The 14363-nt window shown below is 44.0% G+C and overlaps 1 protein-coding gene across 1 annotated transcript in view; it reads left to right on the top strand.

Annotated features, from left to right (window-relative positions):
• The window catches only part of LOC114649178 (activin receptor type-1B-like), a 98310-nt gene extending 84604 nt beyond the window's left edge, over positions 1-13706 (top strand). The window contains exons 8-9 of the mRNA XM_028798647.2: positions 10918-11048; positions 11136-13706. Coding sequence (XP_028654480.1) covers positions 10918-11048; positions 11136-11261 — 257 coding nt within the window. The 3' untranslated portion in view covers positions 11262-13706. The remainder of the gene's footprint in view (positions 1-10917; positions 11049-11135) is intronic.
• Positions 13707-14363: the final 657 nt, after the last annotated feature.

The raw sequence follows: 14363 nt of genomic DNA, 5'->3' as shown, positions 1-14363 counted from the left end.
TTTATTAAGTTTTTTACACTGATTTCATATATGAAATTGGAATTAAGCCAGCACGTCAGGTTTTTGAAATACACGTCATTGACACTTTTCAATATCAATATATCAACACGATATCTGGAGTTCGGACTATGTGCCGGCAAAATTGTTTTGATGTGTTTATTCTGAAAACAAACCAGAAGACCATACCAGAGACACGTTAAAGTATATTTGTCAATTTACCTCAATATAAAAGTGAGGTCAGCGTGCCCAGAAATGGAGGCCCTAGCTTTTGTGCTTGTACTACACATGCGTCTCTCTTTGCAAGAACCAACAGTAGTCACCCATCATGCTTGGAGTGAATTTTTCTCAATATCAGTTTTCCATCACCTTTATGAAATCTTTCCCCATGCTCATCTCTGACATCGCTTAGATTTGGTGGAAAAAAGTCGAGATGATGATGTAAAAAATACATCTTCAGTGACGTTGTGGCTCCCCATAAGCTAATATACTTTCAGCAGGTTCTCCACAAGCTCAGTATTATTCTCTGCTCTGTGACCGTCAAGAAATTTCTGGACAACCTGCACGAATGACGGTGCTGATCCAGTGGGCTCCAGCTTCCTTTTGAACTCCTCGTCAAGCATCAGTTCATGGATTTTGGGGCCAACAAAAACACCCTCCTTCATTTGGGCTTCACTTTTCTCGAGACCAAACTTATTTCTTAAATTCTGAAACGCATTGCCTTTACTGTCCAGTCACCCTAGTTGTCCAAGACCTGGAACATCATAACTAAAAAACAGGATGTGCTGGACGAAAACGGTTTTCAGATTTGGAGTCGGCAAGTGAAATTTGTTAAAAGTACAGGTGAAAGAATCCCAGTAGCAAAATGCTTGTTGACCAGAGTTTTTAGTTGTGTTTAAGTAATTGAAATTTGACACATTCCAATTAATTGAGACGCTTAAGGGTGAAACAGCTTGATGTAATTTTCAGCTAGTCCAAATTTAATCACAAAGATCTGAAATAGAAATCTGTAGCACAAGTCAATGAGACAATTCCCTCGATGTAAGCGCCATGTGCAGATGTCTGTAAAGCGTATTGTGACTCATCAGTGTTGATCTGTAGATGTCTGGTATTTCATCTTTGACTAGTCAATGTGTAGTTAGCACATAGTTCAGGTATCTAAATTGTTGTTTTTGATTCATCAGACTGTAATTTTTTGATTATCCAATACAAGTCATTCAATATTAAAACATTTAGTCATACAAGATATAAGGACAGTTTTGACAACCGCAGGCCAATTGAACGCAGCTTTAACACTAGAATTAACAGAGCTTACGAAAAATCTTGTAGATCCATCCCACCTTAAATCGCTTTGCACCTCTCCGTCAGCGTCTTTTGTCCTGTAAATGTGTGGATAAGCAGCAAGCAGCCTGCTATCACATCCCGCCCACCGCCGCACAGTTGTCTCAGCTCAAGTCTGTTTACCTGCGTGTCAGTTGCTTACAGTTGTATAGAGTGAGAAGTCGAGCAAAATGACACCTTTTATAAATACTATATCGTTATTTGGAACACATGCATTTCATGTGTGTTCCGTATCTACAACAATCTATGTAAACACATCGTTAAAACAAATGTTTTTCATGTTTTGGTAATAATTGACAAAATGTAGACATGAAGTATATAATGTGTGAAGCCTGAATTCCAAATATCAAAGAAACACTTTCACAAAATGTACAAATATAACAGGACAAGTGCGCTTCTAGTCAAGAATATAACTGCAGAAAAAGAACCCTCATTAGGGTGCGACATTAACACGCATTTACTGCGACCGCAACAGTATCAACTGTTGACTGGTAATCAAAGCTTCATGGGTTCGATCCCCGACGAGTCCGTTATGAGAAGTATTCATACTATTTTAGAATAAAAAACATACATTTGATTCCAGTCTGTAACAGCCGGTGTAATTTATGATACTTGTAAAGGTTAGCTTTGTTTTTTTTTTTTTATTCAATTTTATTCTCTCAGCTGCATTCACAATCACTCCCCCCCTCTCGTAGGCTCTGGTAATTCTAGTCTTAAAGAACGTCACCAGGCTGAGATTGGAACGTCCCATAACAGCCTATGGTCTGTACAGTAGTTTGGTCTGCCATACTACTCGGTGACTTGCTCCACGTATTCTCTGGTGCTCTAGCTGAAGAAACATCTTTCTAACATTTCTGTGAAATCAGTCCTTCCAACTTCTAATTCAGTTTTATCGTCCCAAGAGGGAAGTTTCGTTTGTCAGCAGGTTTTACAGAGAGAGCCTAACATAACATGACTAGCACACAAACAAAGACTGCCAAACGTAAACTTAATAAAAAGAAGTCAACTACAGCAGTGAGCGTAATACTTACAGTGACACTGTAGGCCATACAGTACATATTCGACATCAAAGACACACAGTGGCCATCATTGTTCTTGACAGCTGACATCAACCCTTTTACCTCTCTTTATTATTTGAGCATTTTTTGCTCTTAATCTCCAAAGTGCTTGAACATCCATCCATCCATTTTCCAACCCGCTGAATCCGAACACAGGGTCACGGGGGGTCTGCCGGAGCCAATCCCAGCCAACACAGGGCACAAGGCAGGGAACCAATCCCGGGCAGGGTGCCAACCCACCGCAGGACGTGCTTGAACATAAAGGATTACATTCTTTCAGGCTTTCTTTGTAGTACTGGAATCTACCTAATCACTCTTATCAAGAGTGGTTAGATAGGACTTTATTTGTCCCCAGGGGGAAATTTGGCTTTGTATGGAAGCTCTTTAAATAAATAAATACATAGTGTGGAAGTGACACACAAGTCCAAAAAGCGCACACTTGTTTATTTTTCTTCCCTTTTTTACAGCTGTAAAAGAAAACACAACAAAGCATAAAGGGTTGGGGTTTTCCAGCCCCGTATACTGTAAATAGAATTGATTTTAGTCAGAGTATTGTACATAACACACATCAGACATCAACAAGGCGGAATGGGGGAAACTTTATGGAGAGAGACCGGAAATGAGTAGTGAAGGCTGCTGGGAAGGAACCAAGATGGATGCTGGGATGTTGACGTCATCGGGGGTCGACAGGGTAATGCGGAAGTGGTACTGCGTGGCTAGTTAATCAAGGTGGATTCATGGCGGTGGTGTTTCCTTCTTTCTGCTCAAACAAAGAGAGAGGGGTTAGTACCCCGCCATTCCCTTCCGGCATGCGGTTTTACGTAACAGTTTGTGTCCTTCCGCGGCTCCCTAAGCGCACGTGCTTGACACAGCATACAGTGCACAATCCCAGCAGTCATGGCTCAGTCCTTTTTTTCTCTTCTCTAGTTCTCTTTCTCTATTCGTCTGCCGCCTCCTCTCCTCTCCTCACAAGCTCTGTCCTCCGGCTCCCCGAATGGAGGGAGGCGGCCTCTTTTAGATTGCTAACCCGTCCTGTCCCCGGATGTGGTGGAAGTGCTGCCATTCAGGCGCCCCAGCAGGATTTGAGCTTCCAAGCACCAATCCCGTTGCCCCGATGCAATCCAGAGGGGGATTCCCTCTCTTGTCCCATTGGGAGGTATTGTCCCTCTCTCCCGGTCCTGACATCCAAACGGCGTCCGTCACAATAGATGGATAAATAAATACGCACACACACACACTATGGTCTGAACACCCACCAGAACGACTAAAAAAAGAGGAACATTTTTAAAAGAAAGAAAAGAAGACTTATGAGTTAGCAGGCACAGTCCCAGTGAAGCACCATCCAGACATATTGCTGTTGGTAGTAATTCTATTTATTTGTCACATACATAGTTATACAGGACAACATGCAGTGAATTGCATCTTTTTTGCATACACCTTGGGTTCAGAGGACAGGGTCAGCCATTGTACAGCGCCCCTGGAGCAATTGAAGGTTAAGGGTCTTGCTCAAGGTGCCCAGCAAAGTAGCATCTCTTTTGGCAGTGACGGGGATTCGAACCGGCAACCTTCGGGATGCCAGCGCAGATCCTAAACCTCAGAGATAAATTGAACGCAGCTTTAAAGAACCCCCAGTCGCATTTCTTGGCACACTTCAGTGCAGTGTTGGTGTGTCACAGAGAGGATGTGCAGCTTTGTTCATAATGGCACTCAGTTTTGTTTTCATTCTCTCCTTTGCTACGACCTCCAGGGGGTCCAGAGTGTGTCCCATAACCGAGCCTGCCCCTTTTCATTAGCTTGTTGGTTCGGTGCTCCTCTCTTGAAGTGACGTTAGCTGCCCAGCACACCACACTGGCCATCACAGAGTTAAAAAAGATGTGACATTTAAAGGAATGTCGTCCACTAAGACTCCTTTTGTATTGAGGATGACTTGTGTTCTGTTCTGTGTATTGTATTGACGCCCACTGCACGCCCAACCTACCTGGAAAGGGGTCTCTCTTTGAACTGCCTTTCCCAAGGTTTCTTCTATTTTTTTTTCCCCACTAATAGGGTTTCCTTGTCACCTTAGAGAGTTGAGGCTGGGGGGGGCTGTCAAAAGGCAGGGCCTGTTAAAGCCCATTGCAGCACTTCTTGTGTGATTTTGGGCTACAGAAAAATAAATTGTATTGTAAGAATGAGTCTGCTCTGCCCTTTCTTCTCTTGTTCCTCTGTGTTCAGAGACCAGTGCTGCCTGTCATTAATATGGACCCCCAATGTTCTTGTATGAGTGGATCACCTCTACATTAACTCCCTGAATAGTGACTGGACATGGAGGCTCTCTGGTGAGGTGAAAGTCAGTTAGCTGATGCTGAGTTGCAGACAATTCTCAAAGTTGTCCTCTCCTTTGTCTCCTCCCCCATATCGGTATCCCCCCATAAGTTCAGAATCCTCTGACAATTTCTGCAGGTGGCCTGACCTGCTGTTTTATTGATAGTCAGACGTGCACAGAGTTAAGCAGGCAGGCCTGATCATTGTGGTGCTCCGGTGTTGCTCACACAGTCCTCGAGTCTCACAGATGGTGGTCTGACCCACAGATCGTCCATCATCGGGACCCCACAGGCTCATCCACCTGCAGATCTCTGATGGTATTGAAAGTGTTGGAGAAATCAAAAAACAGAATCATCACAGTGCGGACAGCTTTGTGGAGCAGACAGATGATTGCATCGTCCATTCCAGTCTTTCTTCGATAGGCAAACTGCAGGGGTCTTCCACAAGAGGACACATACAGGGTAGGATTCAAAAGTAATGAGCCTTTGTTCAAAAAGACAAATTTATTGAGCAAATCGGTACAACTAATTAATAGTCTTCAAAATAGGCACCTCCTGCATCAATACACTTTTGTAGGCGGCTTTTCCATGAGTCGAAGGCGTCCACGTAGGCCTGTTCCGGGATGGCTGCAAGGGCTGCCTTGACATTTGCTTGGATGTCCTCGATCGAGTCGAAGCGTTTTCCTTTCAGCACTGATTTTAAGCGTGGAAACAAGAAGAAGTCAGAAGGCGACACGTCCGGACTGTAGGGAGGCTGGGGGACCACCGGAACGTTCACCCGGGCCAGGTAGGCGCTCATGATGAAGGCGGTGTGACTGGGCACGTTATCGTGGTGAAGCTTCCAGCTGTCCTTGATGTCCCTTCGCTTGCGCACGATGCTTCTTTTCAGCCTTTTCAGGACTTCTAAGTAGTAAGCAGCATTCACGGTCTGTCCTTGCGGGACAAACTCGTAGTGGATGATCCCCTTCACTCCAAAGAAGGCAATAAGCATGGTCTTCGTCTTCAACGCGTACCGTTGCTCTAATGAACTTTCCATTCCGCCATGTAACACACTACCGCACAGGGGTTCCCGTCAAGGCCGATCCTACCGCTCCGAAAGCTCAGAGCAGTAGGAGCTCCGTTGCGTTGTGAAGCCAACACCCACCGTCGCCGTCGCTGGCAAGTGGGCCGCGCGGCGAGGTACGTTTGCGTCGGAACAAAATGAGGCTCATTACTTTTGAATCCTACCCTGTATAGTCCCGTACCCGCCTCTCAGAGGTCTTCATGATGTCAGACATCAGTGCCAGTGGTCTGTAGTCATGAGGTGAAGAGGCGCCCACCTTACAATGCAGGATGTTTTCCACAGTGGTGCTTTAGTGACAGACTGGACAGGTGACAGTTGGTCAGCACAGGCCTTAAGAACTCGAGGACTTGACTCCCATCTGGCCCTGCAGTTTTTCCTTTGTTTAGCTTCCTGTCATCACGTGGGTTTCCGTTTTGGACAGTCCACACTGATGGTTAGAGGTGGCCATTCCAGTAGTAGGAGTTGTTGACGTGCAGGGATGGTGTGGGGAGAGAAAATCTATTAAAAAGTATGGCTCAGGGCGTTGGCTTTTTCTAGATCCCCTTCTAGCACCTGAGGCCTGGATTGCTCAAGTCTGGTATGTCCCTTTTTGGCTAGTATATAAATAAAGAAATAGAAATCGGTGAGAAAGGAATTCAGAAATCAAGAAGAAATAAATACTTCTTGAAAGACGCAGTTGTGAACAGGTGTTTTGGTGGAGACGACAGATAATGAGTCGAAAGATCTAACCCTAGAAGACAATAACAACCCCAAAAGGATGATGTTGTAGAATGTCTCTAAGTAATTCCTGCAGCGTAATCCAAAAGACTCGTACTACAATATCAGGTCTGTGCTCCGGTCTTTGGGTATCCGACACTGCATGTAGAATTTCCAGCCAAGCAGGATTACTTGTGAAAGTGATAAATAAATCAGGCTCTCTGAATTTACGTACTATGGCCATGGCATCCTGATAGTTTAGTTGCATGTCTCTTGGACTTCCTGGAAATGTGGACGGTAATCTGATCATTTTGCCTACATGTACGTTGTTATTTTCAGTGTTTGCTTGCAGTACGTCTGATAATTCCACACGCAGATCTTGTTGCTGTAATCTGAGATAGTTGAGATGCGTGCCCTCTGTTTTAACATATGCATCTACGACGGACTGTTGGAATAGTTTGCCGCTGGAGTGCAAAATCCTAAATGTATTCCTCATTGCTAATCTGTACGCGTAAAATTAGCATTGAGTAAGCCTTATTCGCTTGGCGGTTCTTTTATCGGGAACATGTTGTAAATCTTTGTGCCAGCCAATGTCTCCGTAGGGGAATAAAAGTGGGTGAACCATAGGATCGCAATTCATATTGAGCGTGGAAATCTGCTTACAGGAGTTGCCAATGGGATAGATGCAAATGTCCCTTTCGGCAGGGGGTTCGCCATCTTCTCTGACGAAAATCACTGCAACATCGGTGTGACATTGTATCGGCGTAAATCCTGCCCAGGGTTTTCCTTGAAACCCATTTGTTCAGATGCTGTTGGATTGGACTGAGCGATTTCATGCATGTGTTTGTATGATTTAGTGAAGGGGTTGATGGTTCTGAGCATGGAATCTAGCTGGAGAAGTACATGTTCGCTGCATGCAGAGTTTGCTTTATTTTGTAAGCGTACTTCAGTAGCGTGCGCTGTGTCAAAAACATACAACTGTCGAGGCAGTGTGGGGAAGGGTTTGGAAGAGGACGAATAGGAATCGAGAAATGCTGTGTCGGCGGGACCGGTTTTGAAGTGGAAGCAGGACAAACCAGAAGAGAAAAATATGTAAGAGATGTGTCTATATCTATCTATCTATGTATGTATATGTGTATATACAGTATGTATGTATGTATGTATGTATGTATGTATGTATGTATATATATAGATATAGATATAGATATAGAGATATAGATATAGAGATATAGATATATAGATATATATATATATATATATATATAGATATAGATATAGATAGATAGATACTTTATTAATTCCAAGGAGAAATTCACTTTCTCCAGCAGCACCTTACTGATACAAAAAACAATATTAAATTAAAGATTGATAATAATGCAGGTAAAAACAGACAATAACTTTATATAATGTTAACGTTTAAACCCCCCCCCCCCGGGGTGGAATTGAAGAGTTGCATAGTTTGGGGAGGACCGATCTCTTCATATGTATACATATATATGTGTGTGTGTGTGTGTATATATTTATATATAATAGAGAGAGAGAGATATTGTGAGACATGGCCGGCCTTTTATCCCGGCCGCCAGGTGGAGCCTTGCCTGCAAAATAGAGGTGCCCCGAGTTCCAGCAGGGCATCATGGACAGTGGAGTTTTTCATCACAGCCCTGCTGGATACCATGGGGGCCTCCAGGAGACACTGCAGGAAGGCCCAGAGACTTTGGTTTCACCTATAACCCGGAAGTACGTCTTAGTCACAGCGACAGAGGGAATGACGTACTTCCGGGATGAAGAAGAGGAGTTTTCGCCTGACCACATGGACTAAGGGATCAGAAGCACTTCCGGGTCATGAACTAAATAAAGGACTGTGGGAGTTCCCCAGGTTGAGCTGAGCTGGGTGGAAGGGTGGCAACGCGTCTGGGAGAGTGGAGGATTGATTATTGATTGTGTATTTGTGTTGGTTTATGAGTATTGTGGAGAGGAGGGTGCTTTGTGCACTGTATTGTCTGAATAAAATAATAATTTGGACTTTTATCTGGGGTCTGGCGCCTGATCAGAGGGTGCAAGGGAGTGAGAGCGCCCCCTATCTGTCACAATATCTATATCTATCTATTCTATCTCGAGCTAGATATATATTAAAGTCAGTCAGTGAGTGTGTGTATGTTCCAGCATCACTTCCGAATGGCTGGAGCAATTTTCATGAAACTTGGTACACGTTTCTCATTGGTCAACTAAACTGATACTGTAGGGTGAAATCAACCGTAACCCACCCCCTTCTGGGTAGGATGGGGGTTGTCTTGCGGTCTCGTATGCATGTTATCATCCAGCTGACACTTGGAATGGCCACCAGAGGGCGAACTGGAGGTGACTTACCAGCATTCTTTATGTTTGAGCGCCACCACTGCCCACGCCCGCCTGTTGCTTTTGAAATTAAATAGAGTCAACTGGATGGTAACATACATAAGACCGCAAGCCAAGCACATTAGTGAGTCATTAATGTTTAATTTTTTTTTTTATTTTTAAAGTTGCATTTTTATTTTTTTATTATATTTTTTTCAAACAATTAAAAAAAAAAAAAAAAACAGAACTTTGTTTTCCTCCCGGGCAATGCTGGGTATTTCAGCGCGTTTCAAAAACAAATTGACTAAACCGTACTAAACTGCAAGGGCAGCCGGCTTGCCAGACAGAACTGGTCACATGACACTCTGTCATGACCAATCACTACTCCTCCCTCCTGCCTTCACCGTTGCCAACAAAAATGTAAAAGTGCAGACTCTATTTGAGCGTCCCTCGTGTTTATATATAACTTGCTTCGCTCGCCAACGCCTGAGCGGGCACTACCCGCTAGCCACTTGGCGGCTCTGCCACTCACGTCAGTAGATGTACAATTTTTAGGCAGATTGTTATTGTCATGGGAATTGGTGAAATCCTGTAGATTTTATTTTTTTCTCTAGCCGTCTGGAGTTTTTTTTTGTTTTGTTTTTGTTTTTTCTGTCCCCCCCCGGCCATCGGACCTTACTCTTTTTCTATGTTAACTATTGTTGTCTTATTTTAATTTCTTATTTTGTCTTTTATTTTTCTTTTCTTCATTATGTAAAGCACTTTGAGCTACATTTTGTATGAAAATGTGCTATATAAATAAATTTTGTTGTTGTTGTTACATAAGTGTAATTTAACTATTTTACATTACAGCGAGTAATTAACCATAGTAAAAAAAAATAATAAGACGTAATAAATTGAAAGAAAATGTTTCATGTTGCGTTATGTTAACACGCAAATACTTTTTAGACTTGCACATTTACTGTAAAACTTCAGTAAAAACAATATTTGGAATTCACTTTTCGTCAATATCGCATTGAATTTTTGATTCCGTCGTGACAACGCAACGTATAACTGCCCGTGAGTGGATTTTGTTTCTTCTTCTGTAATAAATAAAATGACTCTCTTGAATGTTTGTCCCTGTGATTTGTTAATTGTCACAAGTGTTCTAACGGGAAACTCTAAACGTTTTAATACGAATGGCATATCGAGATCTCCTTTGGTGTCTCCTGTTAGATGGACTTCATTACCTTTCTTGTCGCCTGTTAAAATTTAACATGTCAGAATTGTTTGACCAATTTTCAATGCAACTAATCTTGTCCTATTGCATAGCCCATCACTCAGACATCAATTACACAATTACATTACGATACGTAACTTCTTTCTACAGTAATTCGGCCGGTGGCAGACCGCACGGTGTTAACGGTTGTTGATAATTCTATATGATATTGTAAGTTGATGTTTTCATCTTCCACACCATCAGCACCAACTGTTTCATCAGAGTCTATTGATACGTATTTAACCAATCTGCAGGGTAACCGATCGACAATTTTCACGTTAATTCGTTTGACTTCATCGTTTCTCGGTGCTAGGATTGCCCGTGTGCTCATTTCTTCTGTTGATAACCCTTCGGGATGAAATTTTTCATTAAGATTTAGACATAATACGTCTTCTTTTATTGGGAACTTAAAGTGAGGGAAACATAAAACTTTGTAAGAGCTGAAAGCGCAGGAACTGTGATGACAAAATCATTCACACCAATGAGAGGAGAGAGAACCGCGGGTGTGGGCCGTGAACCGGAAATGGTGGAGAGGAGGGCGGGGCTTGAAACAATCTCTTGGCTCCTCTCAAGATTTTCTTTTCTAATAGAGAGAGACGGATGTTGCTGCATTTCTGAGGTGGAGTTAGTTCAGTGTTCACATCATATTTACATTCGTCGTGGGTACTTTTTAACCAGACCCTTTTATTACTTTCATGTTCTGCTACCCTGGTTTCTCTTTCCTTATCCTCTTTGAGCCTTTTTGAATGAAACGCAGTGATTCATTAATTTATTTTGTTTTATTTGCAGTGACGGATCCCTGTGGTACGTCTCCCTGTTCCTTATTTCTTTTTTCTTTGTCTTGCATGTGCTTCCACTCCACTCCAGGGATCCACGAGGAATATCAGCTGCCCTACTATGACCTTGTGCCCTCGGACCCCTCAATTGACGAGATGCGGAAGGTGGTTTGCGACCAGAAGCTCCGACCCAACATCCCTAACTGGTGGCAGAGTTACGAGGTGGGTGGTCTGTTGGTCAAGATCGACTCGTGGGCCTCTCTGCCTCCTTATCGCCCTCCATTTATTTGTTTGTTTTTGTTGTTTCAGGCTCTACGTGTGATGGGGAAAATAATGCGCGAATGCTGGTACGCAAACGGAGCGGCGAGGCTTACCGCTCTCCGGATCAAGAAGACTCTGTCTCAACTGAGCGTTCAGGAGGATGTGAAAATGTAGCTGTTGGGAGAGATGGAGCCAAAGGACACTTTGTGCAGGAGATGAGGGGTGGGTGGTAGCAGGGGGTACGAGTGAGCAAACGACAAAAGACGCACACAAGGATATACGGCCTGCCAGAAAAGCCACAAGTCACAAGGCCTACCTCACCTTTATGCACCAAAACTACTGAGTTTCCCAACCCCTGCCCACCTGCATGTGCCAGCGTTCTTTTCTTCCCGCTTTGAGTGGCACTCCATGAGAAACCCCTTTTTTTTTTTTTTTGCCCTCCCGCATGCTGAGTAGGAAGCTGCTAAAATGCAGTGGTCCTTGAGGTTAATGTGCACTTCGATTTGTTTTTTTTTCCCAAAATCTCCTGTTTTGTGCCTGAGGGTCTCCTCTTTTACGTTTTTTTTCCCCCCAATCACCGAGACATGAAAAGGGTACTGTGGGTAATGGGGTGGGTTGACGGGGTTTGTAATGAGCCTTCAGGGTGTGCCCCGGTGCCAACTGCTCTTGGAACCTGGGACTACTGTGTAAGCTTCGATATTAGTCCAGACAACCTCTGGAGGCAGACGTGATTCGCTGGGCGTCCGGCTCACTTGGCACCTGCAGCGGGGTGGACCTTTGGCTGCGGACTTTGGCGGCTGTCACACGCACTCTACAATTTTGAATTCTGTTCAAATCGGACTGATAAGCCATATGCTGTGTGTGGGGCCGCATGCTCGTCGTGTGTCACTTAGATTTTTTTTTAATTATTATTATCATTATTATTATTGTTTTTTTTTTTAAATGATGGATGAATACCTCGGAAAAGCATTTCTAACATATTTACCAAAAATGCACATGCACATACACTGGACTTTGTTAGGATTTTGATTGTTGCTTTTCTACTTTGAAGTGATTCTGCCATGCAAGGGGGCGTGGGGGGGGGGGGGGGTCAGGCTGTAATTGGGGGTAGGGAGTATATTCAGAATCCTAAAGGATGTGTGCCCCCCACCCCCCCATTGCTTGTGGAGGTTGCTGCTGTACGTGAAAGGACTGATTCAGGGTGGGCTTCTCCCCCTCCATGACCCCCCCCCCCTCAAAAAAAATCTGCACTCTTGTTTAATCTTCATGCCCAGTTTCACCCTGTTTGGCAGCCCACGGACTGTGCGGCCTTCCCGAGCCTCTATAACGGTGAAAGCGTCTCGCTTCGTAGTATCCACTAGATGGTGCTGCAGAGCCGAGTCCATGTAAAAGACGGGCGCTCGGAACACGAAGGCCCTCCGGTCTCCGCTACTTGGCAGAGCTTCAGCCACTGTTTTCAGCTCATCTTCTGTACTGGCCATTTCTCATCGACCGTGTGACTTGGCATCGTGTGGCGGGAGGCCGTTTTATGAATTTGGCTGTGACGACAGCTGCCATTCTGCCAGTTTATTATTTTTTAAAATGTTTTCTGACCTCCTCTGTATGCAATGTAAATATGTAAGATAAGTGTGTGTTGTGCCGACGAGGGCGGAGCTAAGTGGGTCAGGCAGTCGGGCATGTGAAGCCTGCATGCATGACGTTTATGGGGGCCAGCAGTCCTCGCTGTCTGGCATTGGGGGGGGGGGGGGGGGGTCACTGGCTTGTCATTTCAGATGGGACATTTCGAGGATGCTTTTTATTATTGGGTGAAATGATCTACAAGCTTGGGGACGTGGTGCCCGAGTAGGACCAGGAGTGCATCTCTGTTGGGGGATGGGATTTGGGACCCCCACACCCGGCATTTCCTGTCCTGGATGAAAGACACTAAACCTTGCGGCACGTATTTATATTTTTAATTTATTTTCTACAGTTGTGTTCTTGTGTTGTATTATTGTTTGTGCTTGGCTCTGGAGAAACCCCCCTAACAGCACCACCCCACCCCTCCCCCCGGGTGGCTGAGGTGTACAGTCCAGATACTTCAGGTGTTGGCTGACCCCCCAAACCCCAAAACTCTCCTCAGTGATGAGATGCACTCTGCCGGCTCTGATGACTACTTACATCTCTATTGTGATTTTGGGAATTTCTTTTTCCCCTGGAGCACCAGTTTGTAAATAAGCTGCTATTACGAGGTGGGCCGTGACCAGTGCCCTCCGAAGTCCCATCTGCAAGGCCAGGCCAGCCACACACTACGCTGCTTCTCAACTCGTTCCCATCCTCGGGACTACTCAGGAGAAACTCTGCTGGTCCTGGGCCTGCGGGAGGCGCTTCTTTTAGGGGCTTTGATGTTCGTCTCTCACCTGCCTTTTTTTTTGGGGGGGGGGGGGGTATGGGTTCCTTTTGTTTATTTATTCTAATGTGTTTTGGGTTTTCTGTGCACCTTTTTTTTTTTTTTTTTTTTTTTAAATATGAAACACTTTTAAAAAGATGTCAAACGTAAAAAACACTTTTCAGGATTAGTTTGCAAAACTTCTGTATAGTAAGTAAGAAGAGGAGGAAATAAATCCAATCCATTTTCCAGTACTGTCGCCTCCTGGTGGTCGTTCAGAGCAGCGCTCCGCGTTTCTAATGTGTGTTTTGTGCTTTTGTTTTAGCCGCTGAAGAAAAAAAAAAAAAACACAAAACATTTCAACTTTGAAGCATCACAAACATTCGGACCGCTCTTGCTAATCCCATACCAAATGGCATATAACAGACATACTGTAAGTGCCATCTTTTGGAATGACAAATGCAATGCAGCACAAATATGAAAACAGATTTTACGATTCCCATACTAAATGGCATATGACAGAGACGTGCCATGTGTTGGAATGACAGATGGCAGTGCATCACAAACAGCACTGCTTTTGCAAATCCCATACTAAATGGTATATGACCGAGACATATGCATTGCTTTTGTCATTCCAACAATTGGCACATCACAAACATTAATGCTGCTTTTAGGAATCCCATACCCAGTGGCATATAACAGACATATGTGCCATCTGTTGGAATGACAAATGCAATGCATCACAAACATTAGCACCGCTTTTGCAAATCCCATACCAAATGTAATTTAACACATATGCATTGCTTCTGTCCTTCCAACAGATGGTGAGTCAAACATTTCAAGAAATGCATTTTATTGCTACAAGGGTTTGTGATGTGCCATCTGTTGGAATGACATTTTATGACTTACAT

The sequence above is a fragment of the Erpetoichthys calabaricus genome, chromosome 3 (genome assembly GCF_900747795.2).
Source record: "Erpetoichthys calabaricus chromosome 3, fErpCal1.3, whole genome shotgun sequence".
Classification (NCBI taxonomy): domain Eukaryota; kingdom Metazoa; phylum Chordata; class Cladistia; order Polypteriformes; family Polypteridae; genus Erpetoichthys; species Erpetoichthys calabaricus.
The sequence above is the reverse complement of the archived record's forward strand: the minus strand, read 5'-3'. Positions and strand labels throughout refer to the sequence as shown.